Raw genomic sequence first — 18,240 nt, 5'->3', positions numbered from 1 at the left:
ATTTTGGAACAACTTCAGAAGAATTCCAAGGTGAGATGTTTGAGTGTGGAGCTTGCAAACCATTGAGAAAGACAGAGGCTGGAATCTTCCCACCGTTCACACTGTCAGAATTTTCCCACGCCGCCGCAGTGAACTGAGATTTGACTGGTTGCCAAATTCTCTGACTTTGCTGCAGCAACAGCATGGACGGCAGGTAAGGTCACGCCCAAAATTTCAGTGAGCTTGGTTGGTTTACAGGATTATTGACATCAGGATGGGTTAGTGAGAAGTCCATAGAATCTGTTTTAGTCACATTTGGAATTTATGGTCAGGGTGGTGCATTTGACCACAGTTTTTCTGTTACTTAATTTGTAGCTCATACACTAAATTGTTGTAAACTAATTGTTGTAAATTGTTCCATCTTTTTCAGTTTTTTGTTTTTTTTTCCAAAACCTGTGGAATCCTGTGGCTTTTCAAATAAAATGTTATTGATCCATAAATGGATCTCACCAACAACCTGGAGGTCTGGCCAAGAATCATAACAATCACCTTTCAATGCAGCAATGGCTTTTAGCTGTAAACCATTCTGGGTGATGAACAGCACTTGATCATGTGACCAAAATTAGTTTCTGATACCAAAGTCCTTTATTATGTGACATCCTAAAGAGACCAGGGCAGCCTGCAAAGAACGCCACTGCAGAAAATCAGCTGCAGACCAAGGCAGTAACACTGAAGCCTTTTTAAATCTTGGAAGCTGCTACATCTTGAAAAAGCCTTTAAGCCTGATTCCCAAATTCAAGACCATCTGAAAAAAATGACCTTCTAGTACAAAAACCACAAATACCTAATGTTGTGACCTACTAAATCTTCAGCTTTTTGAAGGAATCCTGTAATAATTCTGATAACCAACACAGCTATTTGAACTAATCTACAATACATGAATGAGAAAGATTCTTTTCTTTAATAGTCCCACAAGTACTGTGCCTTTCAGGGTGAGTCTAACATATGAACTTCTTTTGTTTACAACTTGTAAAAGTGAACTATTCTTTCAAGCTGTACTTCTTTTCAAGCATGTATGTGAGAACTAAGTGATTGACATTTAGACTTTTCAGGTGAACGTGTGATTAAATAATTCTTTTTTAAAAACACAAAAGCTTGCTGCTGTTATTCAAATTAACTACACTTACAAAAGGAATGAAAACAGACAGAAACAAACACAAACACATACACAGCCCTTCAACTCCAAAACCACACTGATTGCAGACAGTAGAAAAAGGATTTAGATTCCTGGTCTGATATTGAGTCTGATTCTGGGGTAGCAGTACCAGTACAAGCTGGGTAACAGCAGGACTGGAATTGATGTCCGAGGGCGAGTATTTGTTCGTTAGTTGGGAGGGTTTAAACCAGAATGGCAAGAGGATAAGAACCTAAGCAGGGTGAAACAGGAAAGAGAAACAAAGGCAGGAATAAAAGTTAGAAAAATAAAATACAAAACATTAGAAGGGTAATCAAGGGTAAGAGGCAAATAAGGCTACAATACAAAGAAAAGTTAGAATGGTTAAAAATGGCAAAAAAGATAAGACTAAAAGCTTTGTATTGTAATGCATGAAGCATTTGGAATAAGGTAGAGGAACTAATGATGAAAATCAAGGTAAATAGATATGATCTCAGTCATTATGGAGACATGGTAAAAACACATAAAATTAGAAACTTAATATTCAGGGCTATTTAACCTTTCAGTAAAAAGAGAAGGAAGGAAAAGTTGGTGGAGTAGCACATGAAATGAGATCACTTGTGAAAGACAATCTAGGCTTGGATGTTGTATGGTCCATTTGAGTGGAGGTAAAAAACAGCAAAGGAAAGAAGACATTTGTCGGTGCATTGTATAGACCCCCCAAACAGTAGCCAAACTATAGGAAAGGATATAAATCAGCAAATAATAGGAGCATTAGAACAATAGCTATGGGTGACTTTAACCTTCATAGTAATTGGGTTAATCAAGTTATATTCATAGAGTGCATTAGGAATAGCTTCCTAGAGCAAAATGTCATGGAGCCAACAGGCTATCTTGGATCTGGTAATGGGTAATGAGGCAGGTTTAATAAATGACCTCCAGAGCAAAGGACCCCCTAAGAGGTAGTGATCATAACATGATAGAATTTAATATTCAGTTTGAGACTGAGTAAGTTAGTTCAGAAATAACTGTGTTTAACTTAAAGGAAGGGAATTACAATGAAATGAGGATAGAGTTAGCTAAACTGGATTGGATGGATAGATTAATATGAATGACAGCAAGCAAACAGTTGCAGGCACTGGAGGTAATTCATGGCTCTCAGCAAAAATATATCATTGTGAGGAGAAAAATTCGAAGAGTGATAAACCAACCATGGCTAAGGGAGGAAATTAAGGAGAGTATTAAATTGAAATAAAAAGCATATAAGAAGGCAATAGCTCCAAAAACAGATGAATTCAGAATCCAGCAAAGGAGGACCAAAAAGGCAATAGGAGAAAATAAACTGATGGCAAAGCATTGAGGAATATAAAAGCTGACAGTAAAAGCTTCTTTAAATATATAAAATATTTAAAACAGAAGAGAGGTCAAAGTAAACATCAACCCCTTAGAAAATAAATTTGGGGTTCATAAGATATAGGAGCTGAATTAAGCCACTTGGTCCATCAAGTCTGCTCCGCCATTCGATCATGGTTGATACGTTCCTCATTTTCCTGCCTTCTCCCCATGAGCCTTTAACCCATTACCAATTAAAAATCTGTCTAACTCCTCCTTAAATTTACTCACTGTCCCAGCATCCTGCTTACTTTGGAGTAGCAAATTCCACAGATTCACAACCCTTTGAGAAGTAGTTTCTCCTCAACTCTGTTTTAAATTTGCCCCCTTTATCCTCAGACTATGACTTCTCATCCTAGATTTAGGAAACAAGGAAATGGCAGAGGAGTTAAACAGATATTTTGCATCAGTCTTTATCCTAGAAGATACATTGAACATCCTTTTAACACTAAAGAATACCGGGCAGGAATTAAATACATCACTAGAGAAATAGTATGATACAAACTAATGGGGCTAAAGGCAGATAAGTCCCCTGGCCCTGATGGCTTGCATCCTAGGATCTGAAAAGAAGCAACTACAGAGAAAGTGGATGCATTGGTTGTAATTTTCCAAAATTCTTTGGATTATGGAGAAATACTAGAAGATTGGAAAACTGCCAATGCAATGCCTCTATTCAAAAAGGGAGGTAGACAAAAGAGGGTAATTATTAGCCTCTTAGGCCAATTAGCGTAAGACCTATTGTTAGAAAAATGTCGGAATCAATTAAGGAAGTAATAGCAGCACATTCAGAAAAATCATAATCTAATCAAGCAGAGTCAGCATAGCTTCATGAAAGGAAAATCATGTCTGATTAATTTATTAGACATTTTTGAGGAAAAGTTTAAAGTTTACTTATTAGTATCACAAGTAGGCTCACACTGACACTGCAATGAAGTTACTGTGAAAATCCCCTAGTCACCACATTTCGGCATCTGTTCCAGATACACTGAGGGAGTATTTAGCATGGCCAATGTACCAAACTAGCATGCCTTTCAGGCATGGGAGGAAATTAGAGCACCCAAAGGAAACCCATGCAGACACAAGGAGAATGTGCAAACTCCACCCAGACAATCACCCAAGCAGGGAATCAAACCCAGGTCCTTGGTGCCTTGAGGCAGCAGTGCTAATCACTTTGCCACCATGCTGCCCAAAGTCTCAATCAGAGTGCATAAACAGGAACCAATAGATGTGTTCCCTTTGGACTTGAAAGGGTTTGACAAAGTACCTCACAAAAGATTAAGTCATAAGGTAAGAGCCCATGATGTTGGAGGTAATATATTCACATTGATAAAGAATTAGCTAATTGGCAGGAAATAGTGAGTGGCGATAAGGGATTCTTTTTCAGTTAGCAATCTGTAACCAGAGAGATTCCATAGGGATCAGTACTGGGACCGCAGCTGTTTACAATATATATTAATGACTTAGAGAAAGGGGGCAAATGTACTTGTCAAATTTGCAGTCAACATGGAAGTTGGTGGAAAGGCAAGTTGTGAGAGGGTTACAAATCAGTTTACCAAGAGATATTGACAGGTTAATTAAGTGGGCAAGAAGTTGGAAAATGGAGTATAATGTGGGAAAATGTAAAGTTGTTACTTTTGGAAGGGGGGACAAAAGAACAGAGTATTATTTAAATGGAGAAAAGCTGCAGAAAGCTGCAACTTAAAGAGACTTAGGAGTACTTGTGCATCAAACACAGAAAGCAAACACACAGTTGCAGCAAGTAATCAATAAGGCTAATGGAGCGTTAGCCTTTATTTCAAGGCGTTTGGAGCATATGAGGGGAGAAGTCTTGCTACAACTTACAAGGTACTGTGAGGCCGCATTTGGAATACTGTGAGCAGTTTTGGCCCATTTATTTAAGGAAAGATAGTTTATTGGAGCCAGTTCAGAGAAGGTTCACTAGGATCAGCTCTGATATGGAGGGATTGTCTTATGAGGAAATGTTAAATAGGTTGGGACTCTACTCTTTGGATTGTAGAAGAATGAGAGATAATCTCATTTAAGTACTTATGATTCTTAAGGGGCTTGATAGGGTAGATGGTGAGAGGATGTTTCCACTCACAGGAGAGTCCATGCGCAGAGGGCAAAGTCTCAGAATAAAGTGGTGCCAATTTAACACTGGGATGAGAAGGAATTTCTTCTCTCAGAATGTAGGGAGTCTTTGGAACCCTTGCCACAGAGAGCTGTGGGGGCAGAGTCAATGTGTAAATTTAGGGCTAAGATAAATTTTTGATTCGTAAGGGAATCAAAGGTTATGGGGAAAGGGCAGGAAAGTGAACATGAGGAATGTTGAATCAGCCATGAACCTATTGATTGGCAGAGCTGATTTGAGTGGTCAAATGGCCTACTCCTGTTCATGTTTCTTATGGTACAAGGATTTCAGTTCTTTCCTGATCCTGTTTGTGATATTTCTGTACATTTTTCCCGGTGACAGGGCTTTCTACAAGCTTTGCATTTCTGTCCATAAGTGGAATATTTCCTTCCCTCTGTGAGCACATGCAGTACCCATGGTTCTTGCATATTTTTCTCTCTATCTGGTGTGCATTCTTTTGTTGCTGTTTCACTACAGCAACCCTGCTACTTTTCCTTTGACTGAACTGAAGGTTAGGTATTTGAGCAGTCAGCATCTTAATTTGTCTACTTCAGACTTCATGGCCAGGATTCTCCCAAAAAAATTCTAAGTCCCCAGTTTGCGGAAAAATGGGAATAACTTCTGTTGTTCTTTTCAGCGTGATTTCTACAGTGAACCTCTGACAATCTGTGCATCACTTATTTCTGCCGAGAGGCCAGCAGCATAGCACCAAGTGGGCCACTGCGCATGTGCTGATCTGTCAGCATGGAGATCAGTGCATGCACAGTGGTCCTGCATTGATGGCCTCCAGAATGCTGACCAGCCCTGCCACACCCCCATCACTGTGTTGCAGGGTCCCCCACCTCTCCAATCACTGGCCTCCTGGACCTCCCTGGGCAGGTGCCGATCCCTGCCCTGACAGTCCTGGCTCCACCCCTCACCCAGATGGCCTGACTTGATCACCATCCTCCCTCCCTCTGCCACCCATCCCTGTGCAGAGTGGCAGTGGGACCCCCCTCCCATCACTCCTCCAACAGGCTCTGCCCCTCTGGCCCCACCCCTTTGGCACTGCCTGATGGTCACACTGGCACTGTCCAAGGGGCATCCCCTTCCCCAGGACCTCCTGGGGGGGCCACAATAGCCTCTCCTCCCTCCAGCAGGCTCAGGCCACCTGTTCCTCATTAGTTGTGAAAAGTTGTAAACCACTCCAGGTCGAGAGGGAGACATTAGCGGGACTGGAGAATTCAGTCCTGGGTCCCCTAATAAAATGTAAATCTCAATTTCCATATGGTAATCAGCTCTGTGCCGATTTCCAGCATGGAGCTGATTATGCTGAAAATCTTAGCAGCAGAGACTTGCAGAGGCTGTGACATTCAGCAGGAAGCCTACGAAACAGCCCCCACTAATGTCTCCCAGCCTGTCACATGGCTCAAGCAGCGCAGCTGGGAGAATCACCCCACACATATTTTGGCAATGTCTATAGCCTGTGATATTATGAGCTTGCTTTTCATCTGTTTCCTGGAATTTACACTGCTGCCTCAATCTTATTACAAAATTGTCACAGGTCCACCTGGTTCCTGCCTCAGGCTTTGAAATTTGTATCAGTGGATGTGATGATTTGACTTTGGCTGGAGATGTATGCTGAATTCTTCCAAACTTCTGTCTGACTGTCATCCTCATCGATCAGCCAGCTATTAAAAAAACCAAACCTTTCCCTCCTACCCAAAAAAGGATGCAACTGGTCCTTTCCTCTTCACCAGTTCCTTTGGCACAGGTGCTGAATGCCAATACCCATTTTCATTTAAACTTTGCAAAAGCCTCAAAGATATTATCAGCCTCCCAATCCATCGTGGACTGGAACTATGCATTCATTGCTATGACAGTGGCCATTTCCTGGTATGGAGCGAGGTGGGGGAGGAGGAGGACCTCCTTGTGAATCTGTTCCTGGGCTGGCCAAGCTTGCCATAAACAAGTTCAGGCAACGGGTAACTGAGGGATTGGCCAACTTGACTGTCTGCCCCTCAACCATGGTTCAATTGCAGCTGGTGTCCCTGGAGAAGGACCATGCAGTGTCCACAAGTGCTGTTGAGACCTTCCATGCAAGAACTGGGGTCTATTATTGACCCCTTTACTCACATTTTAGTTTGATGTTTTAAATTTCCTTTATATTTTGTGTTTTGCTTCAGGTGGTCCCTCACGTAAGCCATCAGTTTGTTTTGCTTAGTTTATTTTCTTCACTGAAAAGATTGTCAGTGACCATTTTGTTTCTGAAAATTCACTCCGTTTTTCCTCTCTCTCTGTCTGACACTATATTATGTTGATTTTCCTCTAATCTAGTTCAGCATTTGTTTTGTTTACAAGCAAGTGTTTTACTCACAGATACCCGCTACCAGCATATTTATGTCTTGTGGTTCCCATGTGCAATACTCACACATTTAGGCACAAATCTTCAAATGTAGTTTCCTCTCCCAGGAATGCCTACTTTGAAGTAGCACTGCTCTTCTCTCCGACAGGATTTCCCCATGTCTCTCCCCAGCTATTCACTTTCACTGCTTTCCATTTCTCTTAGTGTTGGACAAGGTATTTATCAAGACTTGCTTCCACAGCCACATTTCCTTCTTCAGTGAATGTCTTCATCTCCAACGTATTTCAACTCAATGGATTTCAACTCAAATTCCACCCCTCATGTAACCTCCAGAATTCCAGGTAGCTCCAGGATATACAACATTCTTCAAACTGCTGTTCTCACCTCATCCTGAAAGCCACACTCAGTTCCATGCCCCATCGCATGAAGACACCCGACATCTCTCTCCAGTAACACCATCTTATTCTCTCTCAAAGCTGTCCCTGTCCCCAGTTTTATTTCACCTAGTCCATCATTCGATGTCTTAACAAAAAACTTTTCCTGTTTCTTGCAGATGTAAAGCAATGCAATCTTCAACAACTTATCAACACCACTGCCCATCCCAGGCCCTCCACCAGTCCCAATCCTTCAAACTCCATCTCTTCTCACTCAAGCACTTGCTGTGTCTTTCCCTTCCCCTCAGAGGCTGAGCATATTGATCTCAGCAAAGTACTCAGCTTTGTATCCTTACATCCCCACGTCAATGAATTCTGGGTACATCATTACAGATCCTTTCACATGCCGCCAACATTCCACCTCTGATTGGACATCTCTGTTGGGACAATTACCTACTCTCAATCTTTTCATTGGGAACTGTCAAGGGGACATTGGCTGCCTTAATTTTTCTGCTCCTCTTATCCATTACAGCCTCTCCATCCTTTGTTCCCTCAGGTCCAACCCTGATGTTGGTCAAACCTGCCAACAAAGGGGGTGTTTTGTCATCTACCATACTGACTTCTACCTCACAGAGACTGAGCACCAACTCTCAGACGCTTCCTCCTACCACACACATCCCCCACCTCCTCCTCCCCCCCCCCCCCCCCAACACCCCCGCCCCCCGGATCATGACCACACCACCGAACATCAAACCATTATCTCCAACACCATCACTGACCTCATTTCTTCCGGATGCTTTCCCCCTCAGCTTCCAAACTCAGTCTCCCAACCCCAGACAGTTCACTTCAACCTACCTCCCAAAATCCACAAAAAGGACTGTCCTAGTAGGCTCCTGCCTGCCCCACTGAACTTATTTCCCCTTGTCTTCACTCCATCCTCACTCCCCGGTCCATTCCCTCCCTATCTACATCCCGGATTCCTCTGATGTCCTGTGTCATATTGACAGCTTTCAGTTTGCAGGCCCTAACAGCCTCCTATTCACAATGGATGTGCAATCTTTCTCTTCCAGAGCAGCAACTTCCTCCCAGGCTGCATTTCCAAAAGCCCCTGGTTTTGCATCCCCCTGGAGGGAAGAGGATGTCCTGCTTTGCCTCTGCTGCATCCAATAGCTCCCCCCAGGTCACCCACAGAAAAATCAGGGGGCTGGTTATGCATATATTTTGTGTAGGAATGCCTGCTTGTCCATTCTTGAGTTTTTAATGGAGCTGCCCCTCATTAGGGCAGATCAGCTGCAGACAGTTTGGCAGAACATTCCAACAAGTTACATGAGTTTGCTTGTTGGCATTCAGGGGAAGGCGAATGAGTCCTTACAAGTCTGTTGAAGGGGTGGGGGGGGTGGAGTCTTTCGTTCTTGCGGGTCGCTCTTTTGGGTGGGTCAAACCAAGTAAACAAACTCAAATTACGTTCGGACAAAGAAAAAGGGGGCAGCCCCCCAAAAGGAGGGGAAACGGCCCGAACAGAAACAAAAAGTACAAAGGAAACTTAAGACACGTCAAATCAAAATGTGATTATCGGGCCTCAATGATTGGGGACAAGAGAGAGGTGTCACACAACCATCGGAGTTCAGAGGAGATGGGGGCCTTGTTCAGGAGGATCTGGGGTAGGGGTGAGGGGGAATCACCCTGCCTGACATCTGTGGGAGGAAGAGTGGATCTCTCTGCCTGAGATCGGAGGGTGGAAGGTGGGTCCGCTGCCACTCTGCCTGAGATCATTGGGGGGAAGAAGGGGATTCGCAATCACTCTGCCTGAGATCATTGGGGGGAAGGGGGAGGTGTCTCGGGTCATTCTGGGTGGCGGGTGGGTGGGGTGCTTGCATCGACAGACTACTTGGGAGTGTTCTCCCCACATCAAAAATCTACTTCAGCCCTCATTGTTCTTCTTCTAGCGTGCACTGTTACGCCACAAATGATTAATCTCATTTGGCATACCTTGCAAACTTTGCAACTCTTATCCCCGATTCACACATTCCGTTGCCTGGGCCAGCTTCACAGCTTTTTCAAGGTGATATTGGTCTCTGCAAGTAACATCTTCTGTATTATTTGGAGCCTTCCATGGTTGATGGTCACTGCAGAGACAGGCATGCATACTGGGGCACTGGGAATAATATTGGCCCTGTATTTGTGATAGTAACGATGTGGAGATGCTGGCGTTGATCTGGGGTAAACGCAGTAAGAAGTCTGACAACACACTAAGAAGTCTGACAATCGGTTTAAGTCCAACCGATTTATTGATAGTAAACTCACAAGCTTTTGAGGTTCCCCTCTTCGTCTGGTGAATGGAGAGTTCTGGCCTCAGACAGTACATATAACAGCACAGGCAGTTTACAGATTACTGATTAGAATGCAAATCTTTACATCTAACCTGCTATTCAAGTCTTAACGTGGCTAACAATGTGAGTGGAAGGAGCACTGAGCACAGGTTAAAGAAATGTGTATTGTCTCCAGATTGCACTATAAGTGAGGTTTTGGAAACCCAGGCAAGTCATGGGGGTTACAGATAGTACGACATGAACCCAAGATCCCTGTTGAGACTGTCCTCATGTGTGCGGAACTTGGCTATCAGTTTCTGCTCAGCGACTCTGCGCTGTCGTGTGTCGTGAAGGCCACCTTGGAGAATGCTTACCCGAAGGTCGGAGGCCGAATGCCGGTGACCACTTTTTGTGATAGTAATACAGAAAGAAATCCCACAACACCAGTTTAAAGTCCAAACAGGTTTATTTGTAGCAAAAGCTGCAAGCTTTCGGGACAGCCTGTCCCTTCGTCAGGTGGCTGGGCGTTCTGATCGTAAAAAGGATTACCCCAGTCCAACACCGGCATCTCCACATTTGTGTTAGTAATAACAAGGTTGTCAGCATCTCCATTATTACTGGACTAAACTCAAACAGCTATTGGCATCCTCACATGCACAATCAAACACAGAAATTACTATCAGCAATCTTCTTCTCCTCCATAATGTGATGGATGGTAAGGTGACATAGCAGTTGGCACTGCTGCCTCGTAGTGCTAGGGACCCAGGTTCAATTCCCAGCTTGGGTCACTGTCTGTGTGAGTCTGCACATTCTCCCTGTGTCTACATGGATTTCCTTTGGATCATCTGGTTTCCTTCCATAGTTTGAAAGATGTGTTGGTTAGGTGCATTGGCTATGCTAAATTCTTCCTCAGTATACCTGAACAAGTGCCGGGGTGTGGCAACTAGGGGATATTCATAGTAACTTCATTGCAGTGTTAATGTAAGCCTACCTGTAACACTGATAAATAAATATACTAATGCAGGCTTCTAATGATGTAATAAGTACTCAATCGATGAGTTAGCTTGAACTTAAATCACTGTCCTTAAACTTACCATTACTGCACAAACTTTGGTGATTTTGTTCCATTGCTTCTAGAATGGGGTTTGAACCTTCAGACTTGGAAGGTAACTTGTTTTCTGTACAATTATTTAAATATCCTGCTTTTTTACTTCTTGCTGTGTTCTGTATGAGAACTATTCAGTCTGATTGTTGGACAGGCTGCTAGCCCTATTTACAAACCCCAACCACTCACTAAAACTCTGGCCAAATTTGAGGTGAACAGTAAGGCTCCTTCCATTGTCACTGAGTACAAAATGTTGGCCAATGTTATTTACATATGGAAATTTTTAAAACACTTTTGACCTCTTAAAGGGAGGCACTTCTGTTTTGTTTTTGTCTGCCTACACTGCAATCCTTACTGATTTAATTAGAAAAGACTCCCTTATACACTTTAAGGACCCCATTACCAGGAGTGTTATCCTGGAGCCAACTGCTCCTTTACATTTTTTTCAGAAATATACCTTATTTGTAAAATTTGCAAACGCACATTACATAGCTATTCAAATTTGACATTATATAAAGAATAATACATGTCAATGTCTTCCAACACACCACTAATTATAGGTGATAATTATAATGTACAATTTAACGTCAAACATGGTGATATAGCCATGGGCGTTTATTTTCGAACCAATACTCAACAATTCATCACTTTTCCAGAGCTGAAGGAACATAATCACCACTTTGGTCACGGCCCAACTAACTAGCGTTGCTTTGAACTGGCTGAATTAAAAAAAACCTTAGCTAGACTGACAGGACAAGGAGCTATCCCATGTACCGCCAGTTCTACTGACCAATCAGGAATAAGGTTTAGTGTGATTGACAGGATCTATGACCAATCACAGGCCCGCGGAGATGAAGGAATCACGCGCGCTCACCTCCCCCCCCCCCACTCTCCAAAGATGGCGGCGTTGGTGGAGGCAGTTCAGCTTTGAGAGGCAAGACAGCCACCCCTTTCCCTCCCGCTCGTAGTGACAGCGAGAAGATTGAGTTGTTTTAATTATTATAACTTTTTTTTAAGTAAGGAAAATAACCGGAAGCATGCCCAACATCAAAATTTTCAGCGGCAGCTCGCACCAGGATCTGTCGCAGAAGATCGCCGATCGCCTGGGGCTCGAGCTCGGCAAGGTGGTCACCAAGAAATTCAGTAATCAGGAGACTTGGTGAGTGCACAGGCTAGAAGAGGAGGGGGGAGAGGACGCCGCACTGGGGATGAGAGAATTGAGAGCTGTGAGTCTCTATTTTGGATGCTGCCCTGAATAGTGGCAGCGAACCGGGTGTTCAACTTGTCCGTTGGTTGCGGCCTTGTGGTGCAGGTGTGTGTATGCGCGCGGGGCGCCGAGCGCAGGGGGCGCTGGGATTTGTAGTCCCTCCCGAAGCCTTACTTCTGAATGTCCAACGGACCACCCGCCTCGGAAAAACTACAATCCCCAGCCGGCCACCCACTGGCGGCGGTGGAACACGTTGTCCGCTATCTTGGCGTTTGCGAGAAATGGCTAGAAGCATGAAGGGGCACGTTTTAATAAACTTTACTTACAAAGTCGTTCCCTTCAGTAAACTCCACTTATCATTCCCCAGTGACTTATTTTTGGCGTCGAAATACTTTCCTAAATTCACCCCCTCCCCTCCCCGTCTCGCTTTCAGTCGTCTCACAGTCTTACTGTTTTAAATAACAACGCTGCAACCGTAGCAACACTGACCGATGACTTACAGCACTGGTTACGTCCGGAAAGTTTGCAGCATTATATTTGTATGTTTTGAATTAAATTTGTGTGTGACCTAATTCAAATATAGTGGGGTGGAAGTGTGGAACTGAGTTCTCACCTCCCAAACCTGAAGTTCAAACCCCATTTCGGCAATGCAGAACAAAATCGTTAAAGTTTGTGCAATAACTGGAACGTTTAAGGATTGCGATCACTGTGGAATAAGGTTTAGGCTTGCAATGAAAAAGGACGGGAGCAATTTGGAGGAAGAATAATGGGAGCGATCTAACTTCAGTGAGGGTAAAAATGGACCTGCCTCAAATTGATTTCAATCAAAGATTAGCAGGCAAAACCTTACCTGAACAATAGACAGCCTTAAATGAAAGGGGAGGGAAAGTACAACCAAATCCAGGCTGTCCTGGAATAGAAAGAGATCGAGACAAAGCAGAAAAAAAAATCGGGCTCAATATACAAAATTTAGAGGGGAAAATGAAGAAGAAAAAAAGATCAAAAAGTATGAGAGACTGACAGCAAACCTAAAAGGGAATCCAAAAATCTTGTGTTGATATTCCATTACATTCTTAATTTATGCCTTTATGATTGTGGACAAGCTTTGGTTAGGAGGTGGGTTATTAATCGTAGGTTTCCAAACTTCTGACCTTTTGCAGCCCATAGTATTTATATGGCTAGTCCAACTCAGTTTCTGGCCGATGTTGATTAGTAGTGGGTAGGTGGAGGAATTCAGCGATGGTAATGCTATATTGAATGTCCAGTGGTAATGGTTAGTTTCCATCTTGTTGGAGACAGTAATTGATTGGCACCCCTGTGACCCAAAGGTTACTTGTCAGCCGAAGTCTGTGCATTGTCTGGGTCTTAATACATTTCGGCATGGGCAGCTCAAGTATCTGAGGAGTCATGAATGGCACTAAACATTGTACAATTACCAGTTATCACCACCGCTTCCGATCTTATGATAGAAGGAAGGTCGTCAATGAAGTATTTGAAGATGGTTGGGCCTTAAAAGCTAACCTGAGGAACTCGCACAGTAATGTGCTGGAGCTAAGATGACTAAACTCCCAGGGACCTCGGCCAAGTTTTTCGTACCACCTACGATTCCATCCAGCCGCTCCTGACCCCTTTTGAGTTTTGTTAGGGCTGTTTGTTGACAGACTCGGGTCAAAAGCAACCATGGTGTCAAGGGCAGTCACTCTTGCCTCTGAAGTTAACCTTTGCAATATCCAGTGCCTTCAGCCATTTCTTGATAGCATGTATTTGGCGGCATGGTGAGTGCAGTGGTTAGCACTGCTGCCTTACAGCAACAGGAACCATGGTTCTTTGGACCATTTGTGCTACAATAATAGCATATTAGAGCAATCAGATTACCCATCAGATTAACAGTCAGAAGTAGATGGGAGTTGAGAGCCTTTTTGTTGCTAAAGGAGAGTGCAAAGGGTGACTAGTTTAAAGGAATAAGGAGTGGAAGAGAAATTAGAATGTAAATCAAACAATTTGCATAATGCAATCAAGTGTGAGTAGGTAAACTAAATTTGGAAGTGGGGATCCACTAGCAATGAAGGCATTAGGGAAGTGATGATGAATGTAATGTTAAGGGGAAAGGAGGGCATGTTTTTGAAGGCTTGGTATAAAATGAAAGGTGCTCACTCCCATTTCTTCCTTTTGGAGAAATAGGATACAAAATTCACTAGTACAGTATTATAACCTTGGGTGTGGCATACATACCTGGTCCCATTTAGCAATATTACTATCAAAATTTTTAACTGATGTTTTTGTTAATATAATATATTTATTCAGTTCCTTTTTAAAAGTCATTATTGAATTTGGAGCCACTATCCTTTCCTGAATTCTAGGTCATAATATGTTGCGTAATTTTTTTCCTTTGAGCCTGCATCGATAACAATCCCAACCAAGCCTATCCCTTAACTCCGTGTATTTATCCCGCTAATTCCAGTGACACTAAGACCATGTTAAATCACCCCTATCAACCTAACCCACATATCTTTGGAGTGTGGGAGGAAACCAGAGCACCCAGAGGAAACCAAGAAGACACAAAGAACATTTTAACTGGTGTTTTTGTTAATATAATTTAAAATCGGGGAGGCAGCATGGTTAGCACTGCTGCCTCACAGCACCAGGAACTTGGGTTCGATTCCAGCCTTGGGTGACTCTGTGGAGTTTGCATGTTCTCCCCATGTCTGTGTAGGTTGGGTTGATTGGCTACGCTAAATTGCTCCTTCTTGTCAAGGGGACTAGCAGGGTAAATAGGTGTGTTTGAGGTGGGTGTGGCCTAGATGGGCTTGTGGTTGGTGCAGACTCGATGGGTCAAATGCACTGTATTTCTGCACTGTCAGGATTCTATGAAATCCTGTTTCAGTGCTCAGAGTGGAAGAATCCACGCTATCAAAAACAATAACTGGTGTTTATGTAGTGCCTTAAACTGATATCAACCAACTGTTTTATCAAACTCCTTCCTAGAACTGCTACTTCTGACCAATGATCAAAACTAAATGCCAAACCATTATAAAACACTGATCAGATCACATTTGGAGTACTTGTCTGATTCTGGGGTACCACGCTTTAGGAAAGGTGTCAAAACCTTGGAGAGTGCAGAGTAGATTTATTAGGATGGTACAGGGGACAAAAGGTCAGCAAGGTAGCACAGTGGTTACGCCTCACAGCGCCAGGGACCTGGGTTCAATTCCTGCCTTGGGTCACTGTGTGGAGTTTGCACATGTTCCCCATGTCTTTGGTTTCCTCCAAGTGCTCCGGTTTCCTCCCACACTCCAAACCTGTGTGGGTGAGGTTGATAGGCCATGGTAAATTGCCCCTTAATGTCAGTGGGATTAGCAGGGTAAATACACAGTGTTAACGGGATAGAGCCTGATTGGGATTGTTGTCAGTGCGGACTCGAAGAAAAAAAATTTTCTATAGCACATTACAACCTAGAATTCCTGAAAGGATACCGGATTCAATAATAATTTTCAAAAGGGAACTAACTAAATACTGAAAAGGGAAAAAAAATGCAGAACTGGGGGGAAAGACCGGATAAGTGGGACTGATTGGGTCAAAAGACCTAACATAGGCCATGTGACCCATCATGCCTGTGGTGCTGTTTGGAGTCAGAGTCCTATGATACACAAAAGGCCCTTAGGCCCATCAAGTCTGCACTGACAAAACTATGCTAAAGCTAATCCCACTTTTCCAGCACTTAGCCCGTAATCTTGAATGTTATGACATTTCAAGTGCTCATTTGCGCTCTTCTTAAAGGTTGCAGTTTCCAGCCTCTACTACCCTCCCTGGCAATGCATTCTAGACTCACTATTCTGAGTGAAAAAGTTTTTCCTCCAGTCCCCTTTATACCACTTGCCCCTCACCTTAAAGTTGTGCGCCCTCATTATTGACTTTTCAGCTAAAGTGAACAGCTGCTTTCTGTCCACCCTGTCCTTACGCCTGAAAACGTATGCACCTCAATCAGGTTCCCCTTCAGCCATCTCTGCCCTGAAGAAAACAATCCAAGTCTGTCCAGCTGCACTTAATAGCTCAAATGCTCCATTCCTGGCAACATGTCAGTGAATCTTGCACTGTGACCTAAAAAAAAGTTTTGTGCAGCTCTAACGTAACCTCCCTGCTCCTATAAATCTATGCCATGACTGATAAAGCATAAGGGACACTTGCCTTTTTAATTACCTTATTAAGCTGCCCTGCTACCATCAAGGATCTGTGGTTAAGCACCCCAAGATCCCTCTGTTCCTCTAAGCTTTGTAGTGTCCTGTCATTTATTAAGTACTCTGTTATCTTGTTACTCCTTCCAAAGTGCATCACCTCGCACTTTTCTGGGTTAAATTCCATCTAACCAACCTGTCTACATCTTCCTGCAACCTAAGATCTTCCTCACTATTAACCACTGTGACAATCTTTCTCTCATCTGCAAAGGTATACCCACATTCTCATCCATATTGTTTATATATAGCATGAATAATTAAGGACCTGGCACTGGATCACTGTGATACGGCACTGGACACTAGCTTCCAATCATACAAATAGCCTTCTGCCACCAGTTTCTGTCTCCTACTACTAAGCCAACTTTGGATCTAATTAGCCAAGTTACCCTGGATCCCATGTGTTTTTACCTTCTTTATCCGTTTCCCATATGGGACCTTGTCAAAGACTTTGCTGAAATCCATATGAACCACATCAACTGCAATGCCCTCATCTATACACCTGGTCATGTCCTGAAAAAATTCAATAAAATTCATGAGGCACGATCTCATCCTGACAAAACCATGATTATTCCTGATTAAACCTTGCCGTTCCAAGTGGAAATGTATTTTCTCCAATAGCTTCCCTACCACTGATGTGAGACTCACTAGTCTGCCACTGTTTGTGAAAAGTGGAACCACATCTACTGGCACCTCTCCTGAAGCCGGAGAAAATTGGATCAGCTTCGCTGCCACCGCCGCCACCACCACCATCTTCCCAGTGATACACCCTTTTGACTTTGAAGGAAAGTAAAATGGATGGTTGATTCTTTTGTATCAGGTGGAGTTGATTATAATTACCTCCATGGACTTAACCACTTGAAAATGTATTTCATACAAACATTGAGTGCTTTGTGACAACTAATAGTTAATTTAAAATTTACCTGAAGAATGCAGCTGCTTACAAAATCCTCTGCTTGTATTTGATCATATTGACTGCACAAACTGCAAGATTTGCAGTTGGGTACTTGGTCCCTCTGTAGTCTCCCACTAGAGAATTTTTACAGGAGATGCATAATATGTTAGCAAATAGGGTGTGTACATTTAGAGTTATTGGTTATAAACTCTTTTTAGCTTGCTCACTTTTGGGCTGAAATACTACTTGGAAATATTTTATTGCCCATTCAAAATCATAGAGGTATGTCCACCCATGGGACTTCCTTTGGCCCTGGAGACTTCCAGCTGGCGATGTGACCATTTTGAAAACACTGGTGTCTTGTGAGTAATTGTTTGTAACAAAGCAAGCAACCTGGCTTGGAACTTTCTCAAGGAGGATGTATTTAGAAGAATGTGGGCTCCAAGTGGCTGTGCCATACTCCATGTGGTTTGACTATTGTTTGGTGCAGTATTTCGTTGACCATAAATGAAGAGTGGTGGGTAATTCCATTTCACAAGCCCATACAATTTGAAAGCTACATGTTGACTTTGTACATTCCACTTTAGATGTGAATTCCAAAGGATCAGCATTCTTTCGTAACTTCAAGGGAGGTGGGGAATAAATGCATTGTATAGTTGAATACTCAAGTATTGCTAATTCACACGTTTAATTTCCGTACATTGAATTTCATTCCCGTATGTTGACCCATTTGACAAGATTATGTGGATCTTCCTAAAGGCTAATCTCATCTGCTTCTCTAGACAGTCATCTGCAAAGAGTCTGATCTAGCTTTATAAATGGCTGAAGAAACATCTATGGGCCCAGGATATAGCTGGGGCATGCAGCTTAAGACTGGTTTCCAGTTGCAGAAACCATGGATGAACAGGGTTATCCATGGCTTGCTGAAGTCCAGGCATGAGGTGTTCAAATCAGGTGACACTGACCTATGTAAGAAACCCAGATATGATCTAAGGAGATCCATTAAAGATCCAAAAGACAGTACCGGACCAAGCTGGAGTCCCAGGCCAGCCACACCGACCCCTGCTGACTATGGCAAAGTTTGCAAGCATGTAAAATTGT

General features: G+C 43.1%; 1 protein-coding gene across 1 annotated transcript in view; it reads left to right on the top strand.

The window, feature by feature from the left end:
• The first annotated feature begins 11,697 nt into the window (after positions 1–11,697).
• LOC145342198 (ribose-phosphate pyrophosphokinase 1) overlaps positions 11,698–18,240 on the top strand; it is a 48,353-nt gene continuing 41,810 nt past the window's right edge. Inside the window, exon 1 of the mRNA XM_080187550.1 lies at positions 11,698–11,967. Within this exon, the coding sequence (XP_080043676.1) occupies positions 11,846–11,967 (122 nt within the window). The 5' untranslated portion in view covers positions 11,698–11,845. The remainder of the gene's footprint in view (positions 11,968–18,240) is intronic.

The sequence above is a fragment of the Carcharhinus amblyrhynchos genome, chromosome 4 (genome assembly GCF_965287045.1).
Source record: "Carcharhinus amblyrhynchos chromosome 4, sCarAmb.v2.hapA, whole genome shotgun sequence".
Taxonomy (NCBI): domain Eukaryota; kingdom Metazoa; phylum Chordata; class Chondrichthyes; order Carcharhiniformes; family Carcharhinidae; genus Carcharhinus; species Carcharhinus amblyrhynchos.
This window is presented reverse-complemented; position numbering and strand designations above follow the sequence as displayed.